Genomic DNA, 27,782 nt, shown 5'->3' with positions numbered 1-27,782 from the left:
TATTTGGTCCAAAAACTATGGGACAAACACAAATTTGGACCCGAAAATGGCGCGACAAGACAAGTGAAGGGAGCATTAAAGTTGTTACTTTTATCCTGAGGGGAACATGAAAGTCATGGAAATACATCCATTAGTTATTCGCCTGCAAACCGTAGATGCAGTTCCATACGTGCCAAAGTGTGCATGTGGAGATATTTCACAAGATAAAAAAAGGGAAAACTTTGACTGAGTGGTGGCGCAATACAGAAAGTGTCCTGTGGGGGCCATGCAGTAATGTAAACAATTTCACGGTAATCTATATCTATATATCTAATCTATAGTATAAATATTCTAGTGTGGACGACAGCAACAAACGCATCATAGCTAGATTATTGTGAGCATCTGCATGCCTTTGCGTTGCTACATTTGTACACTCATCACGTGGGTTTTCAAAATAAAAATGAGGCCCTGTACAACGTGAGCAACGTGTACAACGTGAGCAACGTGAGCAACGTGAGCAACGTGAGCAACGTGAGCAACGTGAGCAACGTGAGCAACGTGAGCAGTATACGCCTATTAGTTTGAGTTCTGTCGACTTGCAAATGACGACAAGGCCTTGCAGTGCGGCAAGTCTTCTTACTGGACAGGCAAGGATTGGGTTATAGGTCACACACACACACACACACACACACACACACACACACACACACACACACACACACACACACACACAGTCACAGAACTTGGCATGGTGAATGCAAGTCCATGGTACAGTGTGTTGAGTGGGAATCCAATTTGAGGTCAGAGTTGTTGGAAAGGTAAAAATGCACCAAAATGGATCAAATTGTGCAGGAAGGAAGGAAGAAAAGCTGCAAAAATGGATGAAAGGGGGCAAAAAAAAAAAGGGAAAAAAAAGAAGATGGAGTCCTCTAATCACGCTGCACTTTGCCACCAGTCATCTCTCATCTACTTGTCTTTTCAATCCCACCTGCTGCTATCACTAGTGACGCCTCTCACTTCCACTATTTTTCTCCTTCCTCCCCTCGAAAAAAAACAGTAAAATTATAGATGAGAGGAGATGGAAATAATACAATGCAGTCTTGATACAATTACTCTATTTCAATCAGCTCCCACTCCTCCTTTCTTCCTCTTCATTCATCATTCTCTCCCTCTCAATTATCCCTCCCTCCCTCTCCCTCCCTCCCTCCCCTTCCTTCCCCTCTGTAGCTGCTTGTTTGGACTGGGCTGAGACAAATGGGAGAGAATGAATGCACTGGGAACGTGGGGGTCAAGGAGGGCCGAGTGTGAGGGACAGGGAGAGGAGAGGGGTAACTTGAACTCGCTGTGACTGGCTCGCAGGGAAAATCACACCCAGCCGATGGTGACGTGTTATGAATGGCCGTCATTATGAATGGTCGGCGGAGAGAGAGAGAGAGAGAGAGAGAGGAGCAGACTGGGGCGTCCGGAAAAAAAAATGGGTGGGGTGGGAGGGGGCAGTAGAACAAAAGGAGGACAGAAGAAGAACAAATGATGTTGGAAGCTTCCTGTGAAAAAATAGACTGAAGAGAAGGAGAAGTGCACTGCAGGAAGGTGTCATGGAGGTGCATCGATTCACTTAAACGAGGTTTCCTCTGAACACGTCGAGGCATCCGATCCAAATGGAGCAATGAGGAGGCGGGATGAAACGCGTGGAATCGGCACACACGTTCAGATTTACAAAATTACAAGTATTCTGGTGTAGCTACCCAGTTTCTGACGTCTGTATAGTGAGGGGACGGGAGGGGGAGGCTTCAGCGGCTGTTTGATGGTCCAACAAGCACTTAATGTGAAGGATGCTGACGCCTCTCAGCAGTTTCTCCAATTACGCCCCAAATTACTACATTTTCAACAATTTGCTGTTATTGTACAATGTGCTGCGGTCAGTGAGAAAGCCATGTCATTAAACACTTACGTAATGTGTTGTTACCCCTGAATTCACTCTAAATAGGTAACGTTAAACCCCCCTCCCCCCCCTCTCCCCACCCGCCTCCTCCACCTGTGGTTAAAAGAAAGGTGTTTGTGGAGTGTGAAGCTGGATTTTTATTTGACTTTGACTGGTAAATATGGTTTTGAAATGCTTCAATTTTAAGCAGAAACAGTAATTGGTCAAATATTTTTTTCCACACAACTTTTGTAGAAATATTGAGGGGGATTTAATCTGACAGATCGGTTTAGCTTGAATTATTAGGATCATACAGTAACAGATTCCTGTAGGGAATGTGTGCTGGACTGAATGAAAGCAAAGTCCAACGTCCCGGCCCACATGTGTGATGGATGCATGCCGCACAGCTGGACATGTCTTCTGTGGAAGCAGCGGGATCGTACCGCTAACCCAAGCGATGGCATCAGAACAGAAAAGAAAAGCAGAGGGGAAAGTTGGCCTTTGCCTGTTTTGTGTTGTGTGTGAATTCGGTCCATTTTCCTCCTAATCAAAGGCACACTGACATGTGTGGTGCAGACACATGTGGCTTTCGCATGCTGATGTTCTGCAATGTGCTCATGCAATCTGGAGCCTCGATAAACGCGTAGTGGGAGCAAAGGGAACGCCATTAAACTGTTTTGAATCGCTCCCTCTTGTACGACTTGTGAGGACGCTGTCGAGGGTTACATATCATCCTGACAGAGCTGGACGCGCCGCAACTGATGCCTTTTCTATTGGAGGTGAAGTGACGCATGAAACAAAGAATTGACGAAGCTCGTTAATAACAGGATAGTAAAAACAAACACTATACCTGAATACAATCGCAGGGTTCAAAGTCAAACTAAGAGTGTTTGATCTAAGGCTGTAAAAAATATTTTAAATCAAACCAGAGGGAAAAACAGAAGAAAGAAGTGTGAGTGAGGGAGCGCAGGACGGCCCGTAAAATATTAAGACACGCACGTCAAATTATGTTCATCTCAGATCGATGTCCTCTCCTTTTAACATTTCAGAAAACAAGGAGAACAGAAAAAGATTATCCAACTTTTTAATTAAAATCTGCTTCCCATGGCAATGGCTGTTAAATTATTCAACATCTGGCCTGGCGTTCATAGTAGAAACAAATTAAGTCTTAAGTTTTAATGGTTTAAGTTGTGCGTTTCTGTGTGTGTGGTTGTGTGTTACCGTGTGTGTGTGTGTGTTTCCAAACCTGAGTTGAGGTCCCGTCCAGGGTTGAAAGCTCGGCTGTTGACGTTGGGGGAAAGTCTGTCGCAGCAGATGGTCTTGGAGACATTGGTATTGAAGTTTCCATCAAACCTAAAAAATAAAATAAAAAACACACAAACAGGCAACATTTGAGAAAAGTGTGTCAGGCTCATTTGTTGGTGCAGCAGCTCTGCGTTCTCTCAGCACTCACATTTTTCAGATTTACTACTCCACCGCTTAACTTCCAATAAAACCAAACTCACAGGTTTGCCAAGACCTCGGACTTTATGATCATGCTCTTGTTTTATCTTTAAAAAAATATTTAAAAAAAAGCTTGTGACACAAAATAGTAAACAAATCGATGTGAATCCATGAAGTTATTGCAACAGGAAACATCTGATGACTCCAAAAGCCCCTCCTCGTTTCATCTGAAGTGAACTCGATCGGTGGCTTCGTGGTCTGCTGCACAGACCTCACATCAAAATCAGGACTAATTGGTTCGTGAATAATATTTTCCATGGAAAACTACTTAAATTCTGCTTTTTTTCTCCCCTAACTCAATGCAGAGTTCCCTGAATATGTCTGAATGTGATCGTGGGAAGGGCTGCCCTGGAGAATTTGATGATTCGGATCATCGGTCACTGATCCTTAAACTTGTATTATCAGTATGTCTGCATCAACAAAGGGTATTTTTTATAATATGCAAATACATTAATCTAAATGAATGATTTAATTATCAGAAAAAATAGGTTATGACCACAAATGTATCACAAACATGTTACATCTGTTCCACAGTCTATTCTTTTAGGTCGTCACCTAAAAAAAAAAACATCAAAACGAAAGCACACGTGTGTCTTTGTTTGATTAATAATCAAATTTGGCCCAAAATAGCATTTCTTTTTACATTTTTTGATATGCTCCTCTCATGCACTTAACAAAGTGTCTGTTAGCACTGAAGCTACGCTTCTGATGGCAGCTATGAGACAGCAAACCTTTGACACGGAGGGGACTGGCAGTGTTGTGAGCTCGTAATAAACAGAGGCTTTATTACGTTTCACAATATCATGCTACCTGAGCTCTGTTGATGTGTGAAAGATGTGTCAGTAATGCAGCGTTGTCCTCGAGAATGCTCACACACCCAAATGTGTTTAAAAGATGTCAAATAAATGAGACCGAGTTGCCATCAGCACGTCTTCAACACATGACTTTTCTACGTTTGTTTTTTATTATCTCTGAGGTAAGAGAGTGTGTGTGTGTGTGTGGAGAGAGAGCCTGGTTTCCAGAGCTGGTATCTCGAGTTAAGAGCTTAGTTAAGAGTTAAAAGGGGAGCTATGCAGAGGAGCAGCCTGTTCTGCACTGCACCAAGCCCGGCGCTTTGATCCTTCCATCCCTCCAACTGACTCCCCCCTCTTCCTGGCTCGGCAACATACAGACACACATGTGCCCACATAAACTCACACACACGACTACACACTCGTTGGCTCCCTGTGCTTGCAGACCTGGCCCTGGCCCGGTTTGACTGACAGGTGCTGTGATGTACGGGCTGCGTTTGAACTTCACTCATTTAGAGTCCCGAAAGGCCAAAGTCATTACTATTCTCCTTCAACTCACTTTGCATAGAAACGGCGGGCAAGACGCTCGGCATGAATGTGTGCCAGATGAGAAAAAAAAAATAATACATTTGCAGCCACTTTGAATTCCACATCAAAAAACGCATACGAGGACAAGAAAGAGCGGAGGGAGCGAGAGCAACGAGGGGAGGAGGGCTGCGACTGTGATCAAACATTTTAATGAGGGCAGGGGAAAAAAATGGGTTTCGCAATCAGGCTGGACAGACACGAGCCCAAACAACAGCACACGCTTGATTTGATTTACAGAATATAAAGAGCATAAGTCCATGCATGGTCCAAACCGAGTGTGCGGTGCTTTAAGGAATGTATGCCATTGAATATGCATATTAATAATGGATTGTTGGAATGCTTGCTTGATTACCATACCACCCACATGGGGCTGTTCGCTGTGCAGCAATTAGAAGAGATCCTGAGGACAATTCAACAGATAGAAAGCACAAGCAACGGGCCAGCGAGACGGATTCAAACTACAACGTTTCCAGAAATGTCTTCAGTTTTGAAAACAAATCTTCTCACTGGAGAGAAGAGCACAAAGCCAACGTCTCAGAGTGAAACAGGCAGACGCCTCTAAATAAGGCAGCACCTCCCGGGTGACTCACCATGAAATCCGTGATATTAAGATGTGCCCTGCTGCAAGAACCATATGGATCCACAGAGGAGGCAATCACGTGGCATTCAAAAGGCCTAATGTGTACAATGAGCCTGAAGAGGCTCGCCGTCGTGCGAGCTCCAACGGCAGAAGTGATGCTCTTTCTAATGTGTTTGCAATCCCTCAGTGAACGGCAGCACGCTAGCTGGAGAACGACGACGAGCGCTTGAAGAAAGCTCTCTCCAAACAGATTTCATTGTGGTATCAATATGTAGAGTGGATTTTGGAGAAAAAAAAACAACCAGCAGCTACTTTCACAAGAAGGGAGAACGAAGCTACCGTGGGATTTTAATCCTGTGCTCTTTGTTTTTCCAGTTATTTCAAATATGTTTGGCCTGTCTCATGTGTGTAAATGGGAGTGGAAACAATATTAGCGACACCTTTCAAAGTCACGCAATCTGAAACAAACTGGTATTTTTTAAATGTCTTGAATATGTTATCGCAGAGCAACAGTATGGAATACACTAGAGACTGTACGGCTCTGAATAAACAAATAATTATGAACGTGGGAAAAATACTGCAGCGACAACAGTGGCAAAGATAACTTCACTAAAAGAATTCCTGTCGCAATGTTGTTGAACTATCTGCACAGGGATCGTGTACGATGATGTGAATCTGATGCCCTCCTTGATTTAGACCTATAAAGCCAGGATCAACGAGGGTTGGAGTCGGGGGTGGGGGGGTCACAAAAGGCGGATTACACACCGGGCTAACGGGACCAGAGCTCAGGGGCCTCAGACAGCGGGCCCCGCGGCGCTCGCTGTCCCGAGGGCGATCCTTGAACTGAGAGGTGTTTAAGGCATCGTGAATGTACCACAAAGCAAAACATAAGTAAGGACTGTGAGGAGAGCGTCTGGCTGCCGGATGATCTGGAGTATGAGCTCGTTTTGTTGGGCGGGGTTTTTCAAAAATCACTCATGTTTCCAGCAATACGAGGACAGCAATTCGTTGAGACACAAGTCTGCGTGGGTGTGGGAGAATAAACTATCCTTGAATATCAGCAGAGGGGAGGGAAGGGAAATCAATGTGGGGAAGACTGAAAGGAAGATGAAGAGGAGGGAGTGAATAAATAGATGTAAAGTTTAAGGGTGGGTGAGGACAGAGGAACAAAAGGGTAGATTGATATTCACAGAAGCACGAGGACAGAGAAAAAACATACGTACACCTGGTAAAGTCACTTGAACTCCCTCTCAACCTTCCCGGGGTTTCGCCGTCGCCTTCTTTAATGTGCAAACACAAGTATCATCATCTTCATCGTGCTGACTGAGCAGCCAGAAGATCAGATTGATCTGAAGCTCCAACTCTTGAGGAGCTGCTCACTGGTGCCAGATATACTCTTGATCTGGACCGTAAATCTGTCAAATAGCTCAGATGGCGAGAATTCCTCTTCGGGAACATGAGCTCTGCTTTAGCACCGTGCCGGCCTTAATCTTTATGTTTCATTTAGGAGTGAAGGTATTGGACGTTCTGCAATATCATCCCACGTATTGTATGATATCATGTTGTCTGGTGTTCTGCTTAGCAACCCAGACCCATGCCACGTGTGGAAGACTTGAAAAGGACATTCATAGATTGAATATTACGGATCATAGATCTGTTTTGTGATATAAAGAGACCCGTTAAAGTCGTCTGAAACGTATCAGTGTAAAAGATAAACACCTAGGATCAATAGAACCAAACGACTTTTCATGGATTGGTCAAAAATATGATGTCCTCTAGAAGAAAAGCTTTTCCAAACAGAAGAAGAATGACTATTCGTCACAGATGGAAGCAGGTTTGAAATGGGTCGTCACTCAGTACAGGAGATGGCGATGGACGCAGACTTGGAAAAAACATGTATCCCTTCGGACAATTTGGAATAACGTTGCTGCCTTCCCTTTCAATCTAACAGCGTCATCTCCTCTGTACACACAGTCGTGTGTAACACTTTTGGATTGTGGTTCAACAACACTGAAGCAGACAGAGTAGCCCAGCCGCCTTTACGGACACCGTGCCAAGTCGCGTTGGGTTTCCCCTCAACCTTTATCTTCTTCAATTGTGGGCGAGTCACTTTGCGTCTCACAAGATACTCCACCAGGATTATATGAATATCATTTTCCTGGCACAGTGCATTTGCAGCTTATCTCCTTCAGGAACCGCTGGTGAAATGAGACCATAAAATGCCATCTGGGCTGCTCCCAAGCACACTTCTCACTTTAACAACTGCATAGCGGTGGAACTGTTGAAATGAGCACCTGGAGAGTGCATGTTCAAAATATAACCACAGACACACACACACACACCAAACTCCACGAGACATTTTCTAATTTTAGGTCCAGCCTGTTATTGAGGCCGAGCCGTGATTAAAGCATACCGCTGGGCGCTAAGCGCTGCCCTCGGTGGCCTCCCTGTGAAACGATAGCCTGCTAGCTTGACGGCTAAAAGACACGGACACCCTGTGAACCACCTGATCCCCTCTTCTCCTCTCGCCCCCATCTAAACTGGCTGACCTGACTGAGACCCCCAGAAGCAGCTGATGCCTGAAACTAATGAAGGACACTGAAGTGGAGTACTGAGAGCTAAAGTCACCTGGCTGGAACAGATTTAAGATCCTGTTCCAGCCAGGCACATGTTGTCAGTTCATTTACCGTCCACCTTCTTCCTTGGGCATTTTATGGCTTTATTAAATAAGACACTTCATAAAGAGACGCAACAAAACCTCTTGAACGGATGCTGTTGCAGCGTGGCAGACACCTTCACTTGAACGTAGCTGAATAATGCTTGAGCTTTAACTGTTTGCTGATGAGGATTGAAAATGAATAATTACAGCTTTTTTTTTCTTAGGTTAATACAAATACCTGAATGTGAGAGTTTCAGAAATCAACAGGCAATAGGCCAATATAAATGTTTCCATAGAAAACATATCGTTGACGGTAGATTGATGATCAGGACATGTAAACAAGTGGACATCCTACATTTTAAGTACTAGCAACACTTCTTGGTTTCTGAATGGTTGGTTATAATTACATATTGCTCATTTAAGCTAACATATTCAGAGAACCAGATTCTAAAATGATTGCTACGCATTAACTCATTATTTTAAAAGAACAAAGATTTGGTTTAGCATTGAAGAACTACATTTCCCATTAGCTTGAGGAGAACATCACAGCCTGACCGAACCCGGGAGGTGGTCGGCTCTTCGGCTGGAGCAGAGAGCTCAGGGAGAGAAAGCGAAAGTATTCTCACGATCCAACATGAACCTAAAAAAAATAAAAGCAGGAGAGCTTTGTGCCTTTTTCCTCCCCTGAGGAAGATCCTTTGAAGTTCAGGGATCTGTCAGACTCGGCTTCAGTTTGGTATGTCCTCCACCACCACCACCACCTCCACCCGTGTGCCTCCCTCTGCATCATCTCATCCGTCCTACAGAATCTTATATCGCCTTTTTTCCCACGATTCCTCGATTATTTTAGACCTGGGTTTAGAGCACGCGTCTGGACATAAATAAAACATGTCTGCATGTGAACAACTGTTGCATGCATGTACAGTGTGCTGTGTGTGCATGATTTGGCTACAGGTGGTCACTGGCCCCGAGCCAGGCAGCCTCCTCTCTGCACGAATGAAGACAAGACAGGTGACCTTGCAGCCTCGCAGAAAAAAAAACTTCAGAGAGAAATAACTGGTTACATTGGCTGATAAAGAAGGGGAAGAGAGAGACAGAGAGAGAGAGAGATAGAGAGAGATACAGAGAGAGAGAGGATGATGGGTAGAGACAGCTGCTGCTCTGTAGATTAGAACTGAAAGCAGCTCTCAGCTTTGAACTGTGTTTTTGCCTGCTGGAGTTGGTGATTGGCTGAGACGCTGTGGGTCTATAATGTCGGCTGGGGCAACTCCAAACTCCGCCAGTAGAGGACTTGAATCTGAAACATTCAGTCTCACACTAAATTTTATAAAAATAGTTTTAAAAAAAAAAGGCCTTGTGACCCGTTTGCCCAAACCGTTTAAAAGAAACGCAACGAAGAGAATCGATGAGCTGGAAAACGTTGCAGGGGAGAAGGACATCTAGAAATGTGATCCAAGATGGTTACAACATGTTTAAACAAGGGAGAAATGGGGATTTGTGTGTGTGTGTGTGTGTGTGTGTGTGTGTGTGTGTGTGTGTGTGTGTGTGTGTGTGTGTGTGTGTGTAGTTGAACTCTATGTAATGTACAGAGAGCAGAGTACAGGTGTTAACAGTGGGAGGTGGCTTTACAGACAGAGAAGAAAGCTTCTGCAGATGTGTGTGTGTGTGTGTGTGTGTGTGTGTGTGTGTGTGTGTGTGTGTGTGTGTGTGTGTGTGTGTGTGTGTGTGTGCATAAGAGAAAGTGACTCACTCCATCATAGATGCAGGTATGGAGCAGCAGTCCTGTATCGCAGTGAGCGGAGAGGTGAGGTGGGCGGTGTACGAGGCCTCCACCACCTGCTTGTTCCGGTTCACCACGTCCAGGTAGCGGTTAAACTTCTCACGGATCTTTTTGGCCAACTGCACAAAGGAAACAGAGACACATCAACAAGTCAGTGATCAGTGGAGACGCCGTTAACTCCCATTCACATCTTCCTCGCTTAAATTAAACCTTAGACATTTGTGTTTTATTATTCTTTCATACACAACTCCAAATCCAGCGCTCGACAGTAATAGCTGTTGCACCGACACCACAAGCGTTTTAAAAAATAGCATCCTCCTTTTATGATGTAACGAATAGGGACAGCTAACAGCAGAATGTGCATCCCAAAATAAATGATTCTTTAAGAGTTGCAATAGTGATATGTATATGTTGCAGTTGCAGAAAACGCTGCTAGTGTGTTTACTTGTGTTGTTGTTTTTTCACGGTAAAAGTTTAAATAATTATCACGTATATGCATATAAAATAAGAAATGCAGTTGTATAAACGGACCTAAACTAGCTCTCCTCTTCTTACACAACACTTTTTTCTTTCTTTAGTCTTTAATATAATCTTATTTTCTGCTTCGTCACCATGTTTCTATTTTTTCCCCAAATCCTTATTGGCTTTCTTGGCTGCTTGCTTCTCGATTTTATATCCTCACCATCTTGTTGTTGTTGTTTTGTTCTCAATAAAGCATCTTTTTACAGCGACCTCTGCTTTCTTTTCTGTCTTTGTGTTGTGAATGCTAATAGCTAACCTCTAAATGTAGCCCTCTTTCATCCGCAATGACATGATGGATCTAAAGGGAATACTAGAATTAAACATCGGTGCAGGTAAAGCACACAGTGCCGACTCTGTCTTCGGGTTGCACAACTTTGACTGGACAAACCTCACCGCCGCATGTTTTCCATGGTTGAATGTATATCCATGTTCCTCTGGTTAGAAGTGTTACGATAGACTTTCACAAACATGTGTGTGGACTGCAAATGTAAGAATACATGTGTAAAGGTTTCTTCATCAACATTTGTTTCACGTAAAAAATGTTTTATCTAGATATACGTGTGCAATCATGGAAACAATAAAGTCCTCCCCCGAAAAAATGGAAGCTCTAAAGATCATCTTGTGATGGGATGACACCAGCGACGCCGCCATATTGGATCAGGGGTGTAAACGGGTCCTTCCACACATCCCACCCCTCTACGTCCAGCGTCCTTGCACAGACCACACCCTTCATTTTGACCACAACTACACACCTGTAATGTTTTGTGACGATATCAAAGTCAACAGACAAGACTTATAAACACCTGGTGAAGTTCTTGAAGATGCTTCTGTGGCAGTTCCAGCGACAGTAAACGTCTTTATGACACTCACAGACTCACAAGGTGAACACACAACAAATACCGCGGCCGCTGTCGGGCCCAATAAAAAAATGGCAGTGGTCTGAATACTTTCCGTAGCTATTGTAAGTTACCTTCCTCGGCCTTGTTGAATACAGAGAAGGGCTTATTTTCACAGTAACTGGAGCCCCTTTGTTCACGTCCCATAATTACCAGTGCCTGCAAAAGGGCTGCGACTCAAGCCAGGAACAAGGAAATGTACCGCGACCCACTGACCGCCTGTACACCTAATCAGCCGGCCGCTATTCCTATTAGGGGTTTAACAGGGGCCTGAGGCGCAGCCCGCAATTACTCCTGCTCCACCACATGGAACACACACACACACACACACACACACACACACACACACACACACACACACACGCAAATTAGCTGCAGTGAACTTTGTGTTAAAAAGGGGGAAACTGGGCCAGTGTTTCCATAGCCGGGAGGGGAGAGAGAAAGAGACAGATGAAGAAAGTATGACTCGACTTGAGGGAAAGGAGAAACTTCCAGCCGTGCGAGTTGAAGCTGAAGTTACCGTCGACCTCGTGGCATCCAGAGCGAACCTGCGCTCTGCAGAGTAACCGCACTTTCCAAAAGACACGGAGGGCTCTTCCCTCCGACACCATCACAAGCAGCTTTGAGGGTTTACAGCACCCAGAGGGGTCGCTTCTGCTTCTGCCACAGGACTGGAGCGAGTGGAACGGGTGCAACCTCGACGTCTCAGATTGAGAGTTTTGAGGTTTGTCGGCCGTCCAGCAAACACAGTTACTGGTGGTGGTGGTGGTGGTGTCCATGGCAAGACCAGGACTTACTCTGGTGACTAGAACAAGGACGCTGGTCGAAGTCTGCGCCGCGAACAAACAGCTCGGCGGAAACGCGACGGCGCGTCTCGCTTCTACTTCGATTCACAGATTTTGGGATTGAATGAGCGTATGTTAGCTTGTCAGAAAGTTTTGTTAGGGCTTTCACACTGCTGACTTTGTTTCCTCCACCGAATGGGATTTTTCAGGATGAATGAGTAAAGTAAAGAAATGTTTTTTAATGTTGAAATGAAAGAAAAGCTCAATTTGTGTGTACAATGTAAGAAATACCAACCATTAAATCTTAAAAGATGCTAATATGAGATGAATTTACCTGTTTTGAAAAAAAGCTGTATGCCCACACAGTGCTATTGTGTGCAATAAACATTAAATGTGGCATACAGCATTATTTAATTATTACAGCAACACACCACAGACTATTCATTTGATACACATCTTTCACAGGATCAACCTGGCAAAGACAGCAGTGTATTTTGGCATAATTAACAGGTATTAGTTGGGTGTATACCGTGTTATTCTGCTCGCTCAGTAATTGAGTTTCTTGTTAAAACAACCCATTTGCTTGCATGCGTGTGACGGGGAGGTAAGCATGAAAACACACCGCAACCCTGAACTGGGAGAGCGACATGTCAGCGAGTCTGCGTGTGTCTCTGATTAATGAATTTCCAAAAGACAACTCATCTTCAAGGCCAGAGTGTCCTCTCGGGTGCTCGTCTACCTCTGCAAACCCACTCGCTTTGCCTCCTGGACACAACCAGAGAGCTGCCATCTGAATTAGTCTGAAGGGCGTAGTATTGTAGCTGAGGTTCCCGTTTAGGGAAGTGCTTTTTTGACCTATTCTACACACTAAGAGAGACTTGCACAACAGGTTATGATGATCAAATTGAACTCTTAATCGCCTGGAAACACTAGGGGGGATGTTTAAATACTGTTTTTGTGCAAGTTTGGCAAAGAAAAGGCGTACGTCTCCATTGAGAAGGAGAAACGACACGGCGTCAAGGCCAAACTTGGAGCTGCCTCTGGAATAGTAAACAGCTGTGCAAAGTGAGAGATATTGTACATTTCACACACACACACACACCTCGACACAGATGGATACGGGGACGCACGGACAGAAGCAAGGACGCAAGAGAGACGCAAACAAACATCCACCTGTCTGTTCTTGCTGCTGGCTGTTTACCAGTCTGGTGTCGTTTACCGCCATGCTTCCAACAATCCCTTCAGCGAGAGTGGAAAACACGCACGCAATAATGTTTGACTTGACGCCAAGACACCAGAGATTCTGAGCAACGTTTCTCAAATGGAAGTCCAAATTGGCTGGCGTACATTTTGACTTAAGGTCAACAAAAAAGATGCCGTTCTCTCTATGGAGCCTTGATATTATGTCTGACTGCAGCTGTGCACTCATATTATGAGCAGAGAGAGAGAGAGAGAGAGGGAGAGAGAGCTCACAGACAAGTGAAAAAACAGACAGAGGACTTCAAAGCCAATGAGACGGCAGCCGCAGAATTTTAATAAACCACCTTATTCCTCTGATGGCGAGTGTATGTGTGACTGCCAGTGTGTCTGTTTATTGCCGCTGCTGATTTGAACACTACACAAGACCAGAGAAACACACCATCCATGGTACATGCATGCACTAAAAAGATGCACACACACACACACACACACACACACACACACACACACACACACACACACACACACACCCCCCTCCCCCTGGTTACTCACCTGCTGCACCTCCGTCTCTCCGTTTGATGTTTTCTCGTTGTATGAAAACGAGTTGAAAATCGTCTGTTGGGAGAAAGAAGCAGAGACGGTGACGTTAGATCAGAGGGGAGGCAGAGAACTCGGATCCAATAACTGAAAACCATCTCCAGAGGAAGAGTATTGGCAGACTTCCTTCAGAGGAATAGATTTTTGGGCCAGGTGTTGCCGAGCAGAGCGCTTTCGTTATCAACGCTCTGTGAGTACATCTACAAAAAGTGTTGATACAAAAGTTATTTCCATGTAAAAAAAATAAATAAATGGACACATTATTGCATTATTGTCACAAGTTTACCAGAGAGATCAAGCATTCACGCCTCTTCACGTTCAGAGCCATGCCTGCACTTTCCTTACATTTACAAAGAATCCAGCCGAACCAAGACCTTTTTGTTAAAACTACTCGCTATAATGAAGCTGCCACTGGGCTCTGAATCCTGTACTATGTCAGTATTTTTCAATTTTCTTTAGGCTTTTCTGTGATAATATTACGTTATTTTACAGCCATTTGTGTTAAGTAACCACATTAAATACATTGATGTATCGGATTACTTTGTTTTGTTCAACGAAAACATTTCAATTCATCAAATAAAAGCATCGAATAAATGTTACGTTGAATATTCTGTTCCGCCCGTACAAAAAACATCGTTACAAATCTGGTCCCTCTCAACCTGTAACGGCATGTAAACCAACGCTCTGCCCATCACACTTCATCCATGTCTGCCAGCATGATGTGATGTGGCACAAACAAAAGCTGAAGACATTCTGAAGACATTAGCACTAAAGCATTTATCCGCTCAGACAGGTGCATCTGGAGCCACTTTATCACTGGTCCAGAGAGAACGATGAACCTGGTTCAGCTGCCAAAGCGAACCCGCTCATGGACCTCGGCCGTAACGCCATTTACATCGGTTCAGACAGGGGAGGAAAATGCGTCACCTGTCTGAATGTGGAGGTCATCCATAGCACGAAATGAACGGTTTCATTAGCCCCCAAACATAAAAAGGTGATGTTGAATTTCCCCGTCCGCCTTCCAGACTGAAACGTTTTAATAGTCCCCGATTTATATTGTTAAGTGAATAGAAAGCAGAGCGCTACATTAAGGCATGGAAAGAAGAAGAAAAAAAGAGTCCTGGTGTGACCTCAGCCTTAACACACGCTAAGAGAGCTCCAGAGACACATTTAAAGAGCTGCCCGAATAACACACACACACACACACACACACACACACACACACACTTTTTTTCAGATGGTCTGCTGAGTTCCAGCAGCTAAACATTCTCTCTTTTTCTTTCTTTCCTCACACTTTTCCAAACCTAACTCCTAATGTTTGTGCCGAGGCAACAGGTTAGCAGGTGCTGCACGCGAAGCCTTAAATCACCTGGTTCCTCACTGCAGCGAGTTCCTGCTGCCCGTCCGCACCTTTTGTTTTGACACATTCCAGAGGACACCGATTACCCACAATGCACCGCATCCAACTCAACTGCAGCTGATTCACTATGGACTGCCTACACCGCAAACACTCCACTACAAAGCACTGCAAAACAAAGTTTCATAGGTGTCGAGGGAAGTTCCTTTTTGATGTTACAGCCTTCGAAACATCAGAAACCAGGATGCCGTAACAAACAATATATTCTTTGTTTGTACCCCTTGCAAAGAAATGTGAATTAATAGCAAGCACCGTATTGAAAGTAGTCCCTTAACTATGGATTGTCGTTATTAATAGATTCATCTTTTGGTCTCCAAAACACCAGAAACAGTGGAATATGTACATCACAATGTCATGGACTTTTGAAACCGACCAGCAGCGAAACAACGACAGATATGCAGGTTACTATAATATAATGACGAGGCATAAGAGCAACCAAAAAATGTACTTAAACGTGATTATCGAAAAAGTTGCAGGTCAAACCAGCACACAGATACAAAGATGCGGATAAACAAATGACTCTTAACGGCAAGATCTCCTCCCCGCGCTCTCTTCATGGGCCACAATTAGGCCATTCAGCTAATGTCATTTCTGAAAATCCAGTTGAGTGGACTAGAAACAAGCACAGCGCTAATTATCAATCTGTCGTCAACAGATTTTGAACAAAGTGCTCACTTTTAATCCTGAATGTCTAGATGGTGTCAGCGGTTGTTTTGACTGCGGTTGAGCAAATTCCTTTCATTTTACAGAAGCGTGAGACCGACAGCGGCGTGCTATACAAACAGTTTTATTATGTTATCATTACACACACACACACACACACACACACACACACACTTTACTACTGAGTTATCTACAACGTGCCACATCAAGCCCAAACAGTCTACCGTCCCATACCCGTCTTAGTAGGAAAAGAGAAGGTCCCAAAGACGTAGAAAGGTCAAATAAACACAAACAAACACACACACACACACACACACACACACAGCTTCTGCTAGTCAGCAGGATTCATGTGCCCTCAAAACTCTACACTGACAAAAGAGAAGTGAAATGGGGGAAGAGATGGGAACTGGAATGGAGAAACTTTTTGTGTTTCCATGAAGCCAGCAATTCTGAAAAATCAGGAACAAATCCCGAAGAGAGAGAGAACTCCTGTTGTTGATTAGCCACGGGTTAGCCGTCTTTCCCCCAGTGCCTCGAGTGTTTGTTGTTAGAGCTGCTTTGCGGTTTTCACAGCTATGGAGCAGCCGGGGAGGAATGCTGGGCTCTGAAACCCGAGAGGCCTGAGGCCGCCTGGGCCACCGTGAGCCTGTGGCCTCCCCTGACCCATAATCAAACACTGCAATGTACACAGACACATTCACACCAGTAGAAAAGGGCGCACACGGACAACTGCACGGTGTCTGGGGTGCACCCTGGCTTCCCTTACTGCTCACCTCCTCCGGGTATGGCAGCATGGAAGAAATACAGGATGTCCATTAGGCGTCCAGCACACTGGTAGAAACGTGTCAAGGTCGCAGCGTTACTGTTCATGTCTTCTAAAAAATGTACCTATAAAGAACATTTCAAACTTGCATTAAAATGATAGATGGATATTAAACAAAATGTAACACACACACACACAGGCTGGGAATCACCAGAGGTCCCACGATACAATATCATCACGATACATACGTCACGATACGATATTTTGGCGATATATTGCATATTGCGATATAATACGATCCATTACATTTTTTTTCAAGCGCAAATTGTCCCCGAAGGAAAACTTTGTCAACAAAATTGTCACCAAAACGTTTAGAATTGATTAAATAAAAGATTGATACTCTGCTTCCGTGTATCGATATTTTCCCCCACCACACACACACACACACACACACACACACACACACACACACACACACACACACACTTGGGAACAACCATATTTAAACATCATTATGAACCCTTTGCCTCATCAATCAAGCCGTGAAATGAAATAATTGCCGCGTGCGCATGCGGCGATCCATTTGGACGACCAATGAATCAAAGTAACAAACAAGTCCGTGTTGCTCTCGACAGCTTTTTGTCCAACGCCAAGTCAAAAAGGGAAGCGATGCACAGTCCTCCCAACGGTGTCGCGGGAGCCAAGAAGCGCTGCAATGCACCAACAAATGCAGCAGAGGAGAATGCGCACTCGTAAACGTGGATGTAAACACGGCTGGATTTTAAATAAATAAAATCAGCTTTGTAAATGTTTTCATGAGGAAGGCTAGACACCGAGTAGGTTTGTTAGACCTCAAGGATGTGTACACACACACACACACACGCACACACAATGCATTTTGGGAGAGGAACACCAAACATGACTTTTGTTTGTTTACAGGGAAACTCTGCAGGGCCCCGTTAAAATAAAATATTTGAACTGCATCCAAATAGGAAGATTTCTCCACACTAAGCTCACAAGAAATGCACTAAAACTCCTTAAAGTCCATTGATCACAGGGCTCCAAGGCCAGTTTTTTTTTTTTTAAATCCATCCACCTTGAGCTTAATCCTGACCACGGCCGAGTGGTTGATATGAATGACTAAACCTCAGTGAAAGCTCTAACTGCGGGGCGCTGAGAGTCTAATTCTGTTGCACATCTTTAAAAAAAACTGACTTAGCATTCAAACTCTCTCAACTTTATCCAGACATAACTTAACCTGTTCCTCCTCCAATTAAAGGAGCTTCAATATCGAGCATTTTTCCACATAGGAAGAAAGCGTTGCCTCTGTAGTAAATGATTTTAGATCATTGCGTTGATTTGTTGAGTCCCACACAAAAAAACAAACTCTGCCCTTTATCGTGTTGTTTCTCTTTCTTGGCTCCTCGTCGTACCCCGGTACAGCAGCTTAACCATGGGAACCCTCCTTGTGGATGTGCCAGGCATCCCTTTAATTGGGCCGGCCTCTTCAGCTCCTCCGTCCGGCTCTCTTGGGGATGCTGCAAATTACCCGGAGAGGCTCTTTGCATTTAAAAAGAGACTCTTCTGCTCTCCGTGGGGCAGAGAATTAAAATCCAGACGGACGGCCGACAATGCCAGCCCGAAGACTTTGAGTTATTTGTGTTGGTTTTCAGGGGGAAACGTACGGAGAAACAGGCACAAAGATGCAATGCAGGGTAAAAGACCTGGAGGTTTAAAAAAAGAAAAAAAACAGATGTAAAAAAACTGAAGGGGGTAAAAAAAAATGGGGCAGACGGGAGAAGGTGAAGGCAAGAGTAGGGAAGGAATAAAGGAAGCAGGAAAGAGGAAGAGGGAACCGACTGCACTGTAAACACAAACTGCACTGGAGTGGAGTCGCAAGCTAAGCTAATTGAGAATCCGACTGGAGAGCATGAACACACAAGAAAGGCCTCTGGGCTTGTTGATCAGCGGACCACGGTTTATATGTGAACGCACTAGAGGGCAAAATGTGAGCATGGGCAACTGTGTGTGTGTGTGTGTGTGTGTGTATAAAGTCTGAGGTTGAGCTGTATGCTCTTTAATGGCTCATAGTGGCCATAGGGCTCATCAATTAACCCAGCGGCTCAGGTGTGATAAGGCTTCTGGGTAGTGGGGGGGGGAGGTGTAGGGGAGGACTTTGCCGCGAGCCATGAGCGAGACAGACCCAGACATGGTAGCCACTGTTAGCTTTTGCCCTGAGAACTTCGCGCATATTGCCTCCAGCTCAGTTTTTTTTCCGTTTAACAGCCATCACTTGCACGAGACGCCGCCGCCATGAGCTGGTCGCTCGTGTCAAGCTCTCCGCGGAAGACGGGTGCCGTTGCCGACTGGACGTAAGCCCACACGGCCCACTGCCAGCCGGGCCGTCTCTTCCGCTGAAACACTTTGTCTTAGGGAACGCGCTTGCCCTCGTCCCCGTGAGAAAACCAAACCGACAGTCGGGTCGTGTCCTACGAGTCCAAGTGACTGTGAGCCAGACTGTGAATGTGGTGCAAGCACGCGGAGCTCCATCGACTGCTTATCCGTCACTACGGGCTGCTGCTTGTTGTAGGAAATGTCTGTGAACGTCTCACACACATTTCACGTGCACACACTACTAGGCTGCAGTGGAGATGTGTTGGAGCTGTAGAGCCGGAGAGATTGGTTTCCATACAACTGACAGATAAAAGCCTGAAGCCCAAGGGAGAGTAACTGCTGCTTCCTCCATGCTGCTGGCATACAGCTCAGCCTCCCTCCTTCATTCAATGCTTTATCCCCTCTTGGCTTTTCCTCCAGCCCTCCATCCCCACCGTCCCCCCCCGTCCCCATCCCCTGCCCCCAGCCAACTCTCCGCTCATTGCACTACAAAGACCTGGATCCGGTGATGCGGCATCAGAGCTTCGTCTCTGATGTGCATGTGAGTAATGTGTTTTTTTTCCCCCCCTAGACCCTTCGCTATGTCTCCTTTCCCAACCTCGCCCCCCCATCTCGATTTTTTTTTTTTTTTTTTTTCTCCCCTGAACACTACAAAGCGGAGTCAGGAAACAGGCACCTGGGAGCGTTAAAACGAGGTTGAGAAAGAGAGAGAGCGAAGGAACGAGAGAGAGAGAGCACAGGTTTCTGCATTTTCACCATACGACAACAAAAGTCGAAAATAATTGCACCTGCAGTTTACAGCTCCACAACACAGAGTGAAACAGAAGAGAAGCCCATTCGTATTCATTTTTTTTCCTATGGGGATGAACCTGGTGAAATCGGCTCGAAATGCTTTAAAAAAAAAAGGTTACGTTGTGTTTTCTCGTATCAATTATAACTATGCAGCTCAGTTACACACAGATCCAAACGATCTGGGGAATCTATACACAAGCATAAACATTGTTTCTCTCAGTCACAGCAGAAGGACGTTATGTTTATTAAAGCACGGCTGAGGACTTTCTCAATTATTGGAAACACGTAGCTGAGACTATTGTGTGGTTACACTTTGGGAAGAAGAAGGATGATGATGATCCTACTTTTTAAATGCTGAAATGAAACAACGTGCCCCCAAAAATAAATCAAATAAAGCCGGTTTCAGTTTCTCAAAACTAAACCCATCGAATAAGCTGTTTTATACACGTCCATAAACGATTAGAAAACATTTGAATAAGGTGAAATGACACATGGTGGTGTTAGTAGGAAGGCCCTTACAGAGAAGGTCTTTCTTGTGACTCTTTGTTGCTCACGTGCATCAGTGATCAGATACAAAGCAGCTTTTGTAGCGTGGGGATAATTGATATGCTTCTCTTTAGAAAAATATTTTTATTCTTAGGTTTTTGGGGAAAAGGGGAATCAATAATTAATATTTTGTGAATTCAAAAAAATCTAACCGAATGCTTAAAGCACAACATATGGCAGGAAAATCCAGATCTAGCGGGTATACAATGAATTTAACTCATTAATATTGTGACCATGGCACCATTAAAAAAAAAGGAAGGGGTTGAACAGAAGCAGACATGTGGATGTGTAAATGCCGCTATAATGACCGGAGAGAAACCAAACCCTGGTTGATTAAGTGCGTCTCTATTGCGACTCAGTGGAGAGGTTTCCTAATTAAATGACTGGCCGTCAGTGTCTGCCAACTGCTCGCTGCTGCCTTCAGAAGCTGCTGGGGGTCAATTTAATTTGCTTGAATCTAACTATCGGAGAACCCGTGGGCAACGGCCCACACACCGCGTTAGAGTGGGGAGTGCATGTTTGTGTGCCTGTCAAAAGGCTTTGAGCGCCACGGTTAGCTTCACCGTGCTCCATTTTCAATCTTCTATACGTGTCATTTGAGTGCATGTGGATGTTCATGTGCACGTGGAAAATGGAAAAGGACTGCAGCCACATGCGGAAATTATTCCAAGCTTTTATATCCCCGTAAAAAACGGGATTGTCATAGCAATGTCACTTAAGGCTGTAATGGACAAAACAGTTATTTTTAAGAGAAAGTCCAACTCCCAGGCTGCACTGCTTCACTGACGCACTTTCAGGCCTATCGTGAATCCCCCACTTTCATACTGCTCAACAGCTACTCTTCAAATTCCAGTCATGGTACCACAGATGAAGACAATACGAGGGGATCTTCCTTCAGCAATCAGATCAAATGCAGGAACAATTTGAAATGCGGATTTCAATGTGATCACTTTGGAGGAAAAGCACTGCCAGATCGGTGAATTGCCTGGAAATCCCCCAAAATGTACTAATTGCAGATTTGTGGGTCCTGAGCCAAGCAAGTTTCACATATTTTTCTCAACTTAACTTCTTTTGATATATTTTGAAGTCATACTTATTGAGTCGACAAGGAGGAAAACCCTAAAGGGACTGCTCTTAAAAAAAAAAAAAGGTTCAACAAAACAGTTGTAAATCCAAAAACACCAAATTGTTTTGACATGAAGGACAGGAAACATGTCATAGCACAACGACCAAGGTTCCCAACTCCTAAAGGAGGGAGGAAGAGAGACTTACACAAGTGTTTTACGAACGCACATTTACAGATGCCAGAGATGTTACTCATGAGAAACTTACTGGAGTACAAAGTCCTCTAACTGGACTTTATCTTCCTTCTGCCCGATTTCAACCGAGGTCTGGTACGGTGGGAGGGTGAAGCCTGTCAGCTATCGGTTGCTGAGGTTCTGAAATAACAAGACCCCCTTTTGTCCAAACAGCATCGGGGGCCAAGAGAGAGAGAGAGAGAGAGAGAGAGTCCCACCATGCAGATACACCACACACGCCCCCACCCCTACATCTACCCGAGAGGCTCTCAGTCTCAGCCTGGGATGTTTGCTCTCCCTCTCCACCAGACAGGATATAATGCTTTCCACATGTGAGAGAAAAATGGGAGGGAGGAGGAGAGGAGCAGCGAGGAGGGGCGGGGTCAGAGAGGAGCAGAAAAGACAAGAGATGGCAGAGAGAAAGCATCTTGTATGTACGCTATAACTGTGAACAACAGTGTAAAAGTAGAATATCTCACAGTGTTTCAGTCTTTATTTGGCTGTTAGCAACAAAGAGTCCTCTGAGAGAAGTAGAAATGGTCCACCATGGCTGCCATTAGGAGTACTGGCATGGATCCCACAGCCACTTCAATTCATTTAGTCGATGCAACCAAACAGCTTTTCGCAGCTAACTACCAGACGTATATTTGGTGTTGAAATAAGTACATCATGAATGATTATTGGAGGACCCATGCTGCAGACACTTTACATTTTTGTGAAATCAAACTTAGTTTGAGTGTGTCGTGTTACTCCATTTAGCCGTCCTGCAGGACAAAGGATCGTAATGAACTACCTGAATAAACCTGGCCTTCAGCGTGGTCTGGTGTGAAGTTGGCGGTATAGACTAGGCTTTACGTGTGGCTGTAATCCAGTAAACAGGGAAGAAGTTAGAAGTAGAGGTTGCAAACCAAAAACAAAACGAGTCAGCTTTGCCATGAAATTATTTACGAGCGAAAAATGAAGAGACGGCTTCATGAATTTCTTTCAATTGGGCAAGTTTATATCAGCTAGTTATCTAGAATTGGCTATATTTTATGAATATCCACACAGACAGTGGAACAGCTCATGTGACTTAAATGCTCTTGCAGCCAGAATGTATTATTTGGCAAAGACGTCTTCCATCTACCATTAAGGACATGAACCTTTTCCAACAAATGCAAACGGTGACTGGAACGCAAAGGCTGTTTTACGCAAAGATTTATTTGAATTTTGACATTTCATTACAGCTTTTCTAATGCAAAATGCCCATAAAATATGTGAACGGAACCAAAATTGGTTGAAGTTCTGTGGCAAAAATGCAACGCTCGGGAAAAAAAGTAGTGCTAACGCTGCGACAGCTTCGTCTGGTGATGCAGCTTTCTTCTCTTCGCTCAAACTCCGTGGTGTTTGTGCCTGTGTGCATTCGGTAAGAGACCGTGTGTGCAGGTCATTACCTTACAGTTTCCCCTACACAAGAAAGACCCTTTGATGCTAAAGGAGTTGAGTCATTAAAACAAGGCTGCAGGCCACAGCGACCATGAACTAATCATACTTTAACTAATTAGAAAACTAAAATAAAAAAAACACACTTGATGGCGGAATTACTAATTTTTCAATATATATATATATATATTCTGAAAGCAGCAACAGATGAAGTATGTAGCTAAGTGGCTCCGGGCCAGCAGTGCATTATGGGAATAGCAACTTGCTGTTAAAGTGAAGCCAATGTGAAAACTTTCCAAAAGACGGATCAAAGCTGCATACCCGAGCGCCTCCATTTAGCGGATAAAATCTAGTGAAAGAGGACGAAAGCAGAACCTCACACACACGCTGCGGTCGAATAAGCTCGACACAGGAATGCAAGATAATGAGAAAACGCTGCGTTTTTATAGGGGCTTTAAATGCTTCTCCATATCAAAACGGTTCCTGCGTGACGCTGTGTGAACTGAAAGATGATCCGAGTTAAACCGTCTGTGGAGCCGCGAACCAATCGATGAGTGAATCTTGTGAATGGCTGGGGACTGACGGTAATTTACTTAAGATCCAAGTACTGTGCTAATTTCATGACCAACTGCATGACAAGAATGCTAGTAAATGACTGTGTGGATTGGTGGTCAAGGAGTTTGAGCTCAAAAAGGGCCTTCGCTGTGAATCACGGCCGGCAAATGTGTACTATACATTCCTTTAATTATCACTTGGACCTATAGTGGGGTCACACACATGTTCACAGTGGATAATCTTACCGATGTGTTGCTACAGCGTCTGACACTTGCAATCTTAACGACAGATTTATGGGAGGGAGAATGATTTCCAAAACAGGCTCAGATCATATCCACTCTGTATTTCTGTGTCGACCCGAGGTTATCACAAAAAAAACACATTTCAGAACCAAGAGATTCAACTGAGAGATGACAGACGACATGACTAAAGCGAACCTATGTCCCCTGAACTCGGCTGGGCTTCAGCCCCCTCTGGGTCTATTGCCAGCCTTCCAGCAGCCTCTGGCCCAACAAGTCCCTGCAGTCACATGGTCATGGTAGACACTGTTAGGGCCAACACTTCAGACTGACCCCTGAGATGTGTCAAAAGAATCAGAAAAGGCGTGTGAGAAGGAATTGAGACTGATAAACTGCCGACCACGGGTCAAAGAAAAGGCAGAGAAAGCGAAACGAAGACGCACAGTAAAAAAAAAAAAAAGGAGGGCTCATCACCCAGCTTCAATAAATTCAAAACTTTGATATACGCGTCCTGCCAAAAGAGGCCCGCTCTCAGCCAAGTGAGAGGATGTTCAGAGGGGGGCGCCTGCACTGTCTGCACACACTATCCTGGATTATCTTCACATTCCTGTGCTGTGGACTCGTCCGTTAGGCTCTTACTTTACTTGCAGTTGGGGAGCATCAGTAGATATGTGCACATGAGGGGCGACATCGCCACAAATGTCATAATAATGAGAAAATAAGACACCGTTCTTGAATATGTGCCGTAAAAAGAAGAAAAGAAATACAACCGGCCATTAAAGAGGAAACAGATTGGAGAGATGGGTCGAAGAGATAAAGACGGGAAAGGGCAAAAGGACAGAGAGGGGGAAAAAAAATGTTCCTGGGGTGGTCCCCTTCTCCGGTTTCTGAGCCCCATGTGCGATCATGTCTGGCCACTGTTATAAGGTCTCTACAGACACGCGCTTTGTTCTACTCCATGTATTCTTAGGGCAGTTACACGCACTGATTAAGAGAGGCATGCGTCGCTCCGCAGAGAGACTTACGCTACATATAACACCAGCTTTTTTTGCTAGTTCGGCCTGGTCACGCTGAAACTTGTGACCTGGAGCTAACCTTGTACAGCAGTCTGGAAGAAATGGGTCAAGTGTGTGTGTGTGTGTGTGTGTGTGTGTGTGTGTGTGTGTGTGTGTGTGTGTGTCGGAGTCATGTCTGTGGGTGAAGTAGTTAGTCCTACTCCGGTTAGCAACAACGAGCTAAAAATGAATGCAGTCGAGTAGCAGTGATGCAATGCATTCACCTTTCACAAAGGTCACAATGCTCAGCGGTTGTTTTAACTGTGTTGGACACTTTGGAGCCGTTTGTGGTGAACAGTGCAGCAATATACATAGAGGTGTTTCTAATATTTAGGCTACCCTTGTTAATCTGAATGGGTTTAAATAGATATAGGAAACACTTTTCAACACTATAACTGTAGCTCCCTATATACCCGTAGAAGTGAATCAACAGTGAACATTAAGACGTGCATGAAGGTCGTAACTATCGCATGACTGTTGTAGTTTTAGATATGTGTACCTAATAAACTGGCAACCTTTTACAACAAGTGGGCTGATGTCGCATCCTGAGTGTTACCATTTTACTAGAACGTCGTCCCGCTGCCAAACCGACGCCTCTTCATTTCAGCGATTCATCTCATCATTTATTGAAAAGAGATTTTGGCAGGAGACTACATATTTTTTGCACTCATTTTAATACACTTTGAGTGGCTAACGTTTTTTTTTAAATATTCCGAGAAGATAAATACACGGCATTAGTGTCGCTTTACTTTTGCTTTCTTGAAAGAAGATGAGCTGAAGTGTCTTTCGTTAGACCGAGCATAAGAACAGAGAATTGTTTCCCCTTCTGTTTCACCACAAGACAATATTATTAAAACGATATCAGGTATGAGTCACATTTGACATACTTTTCTGTTTGGCTACTTCACAGCATAGTAAGTGTACTCGTGACTAGTTGTGTGTGAAAATGAAAAATGCAGATTTTGCTGTAGTAGTAGCATCTGGCTATGCAAATCATTTTAAAGTTGTCGTTCATCATGGTAATCCAGAGACCTTGAGTTTTGTGCATTCCTCTCAGTAGAGCAATGCACGCCAAAGCGTAACACAGCACAGCGTTAGCATTAATCTTTATGACGTGAGATGATTAACTGGATGGAGGATTTGAGTTGGCTGCTCAGCTGGCCGAAGGAGGCAACCTGGGAGCTGTGGTGAGGAAGCAAAACATCAGCCCACGTCTGGCTAAATAACAGGAATACATATGCAAGCGTATTTACGGAGTCAGAGACTCACGTAAAATGTACACATTTACACAGATGCATCATGCAGCCGGTGGCAACGAGCATACAACAGGACACACTGAACAACTTGTCATGTCTAACCAGTCTACAAAGCCAATGCTGTGTGTACGCACACACAAAAAGAGGACAGTTTATGAGTTATGACCCTGACTAACGGCAGGATACTACATTGCCAAAGTACACACATAAAATACACACATATTAATACACAACCCTCCTTGTTTCCCTGTGCTATTGTGCCGATGCAGTCGAGTAACTCACCAACATCATTTGGATCAGCAGCTGACAAAGAAGTCAGCAGAAGTGCCTCAGAGAGGCAAATAAAAGTAGCAATACCACACTGGAAATAAATAAATACTCTGTTACAAAAAGAGAGTCCTGTCTTCTTACATCTTACTTCAGTAGTATCAAAATACGCGTGAGCTAATTGAAAGTAAAAGTACTCATCCTGCAAAAATAACGTATGTTTATATTTTGTGTTATTAATCTAAATCTTCAAAGAAACTAGCAACTCAATGTATCAATTAAATGCAGTCAATTATAACTAAGAGTCGAGTTCAGTATAAGTATCTCAAATATCTAATAAACAGATAGGTTTGGATAGATGTGAGGGTCTCTTGAGAGATCAAAGTCAGGGAGGAAGGACGACAATGGAGGGAGGAAAGAACAGTTTAGAAATGTGCACCTGTTGCAGATTTTACCAGATACTTAAAACAACAACACAAGTTTGGAGGAAGGAGAAAAAAAAGACACTCATCTGAGACAGCAATACACAACCCAGGTGTTTGATATGGACATCAAACATCTATTTAAGTGCATTCGTTACTATCCGGTCTCACATAAAGGCCTGGTTCTAAAGAATGATGTTAAAAAACAAGCTACTCTTCCAACTAGCTGTGGTAGCGAGCAGCTATGAGAGAACCGAACATAGAAATCACTGAAGCTGGACTCAGCTAAAAAGGTCCAATTATTCCTCAGTTATACTAAAAAAAAGGTCCTAATCACTATTAATGTGTATATGATACATTTATCCAGCTACATTTTAAATCTAGCATAAGTAGCGTGCAGCTAACAAGCTAGCTAACATCTATATTCAAGTTAAGTAGCCATTCTTGTTTTTCAGAGAATTGCTAGCTCATGTTACAACAGTTAGCTCCACGTCAAGTCCATTCAATACGTTATTTTTAATATATCCGCCTCCATTACAATTATTTCACTTTACTTCTTTATGCTTCTTCATTAGCACATGACTGCCAAGTGCTATGCACAAGCGCACTCACAAATGTTTAAAGGCATATAGGCACATTTCAGCTTCTGTGTATGTTGTTACACTACGAGAGACTTATGGTAAAATACATCCCCGGGGAGCGGGTGGAGCCACGTGAGTGAACACAACTGGCAGCAAGAGTTAGTAGAAACAAGCGCTCCTCTCCTACTAGCCTAGGGGAAAGAAAATACCCCCTCCTGGACCGGCTGAGTGAAAACAAACTGGAGCCAATGCACTGCATAATTTAAAAGCAGCGTGATTTACAAGGTCAGAATATTTTGTGGGTGCATTAC

The 27,782-nt window shown here is 44.2% G+C and overlaps 1 protein-coding gene across 2 annotated transcripts in view; it reads right to left on the bottom strand.

The window, feature by feature from the left end:
- The window catches only part of cachd1 (cache domain containing 1), a 69,688-nt gene that overhangs the window by 27,377 nt on the left and 14,529 nt on the right, over positions 1–27,782 (bottom strand). For both annotated transcript variants that reach the window (XM_068589958.1, XM_068589959.1), the window contains exons 2-4: positions 13,757–13,819; positions 9,772–9,920; positions 3,147–3,253 (exon numbers count right to left, since the gene is read on the bottom strand). In XM_068589958.1, the coding sequence (XP_068446059.1) occupies positions 3,147–3,253; positions 9,772–9,920; positions 13,757–13,819 (319 nt within the window). The remainder of the gene's footprint in view (positions 1–3,146; positions 3,254–9,771; positions 9,921–13,756; positions 13,820–27,782) is intronic.

This window comes from Clinocottus analis, unplaced genomic scaffold (genome assembly GCF_023055335.1).
Source record: "Clinocottus analis isolate CAN_PGR_092001 unplaced genomic scaffold, fCliAna1.0.p SCAF_23, whole genome shotgun sequence".
NCBI lineage: Eukaryota > Metazoa > Chordata > Actinopteri > Perciformes > Cottidae > Clinocottus > Clinocottus analis.
This window is presented reverse-complemented; position numbering and strand designations above follow the sequence as displayed.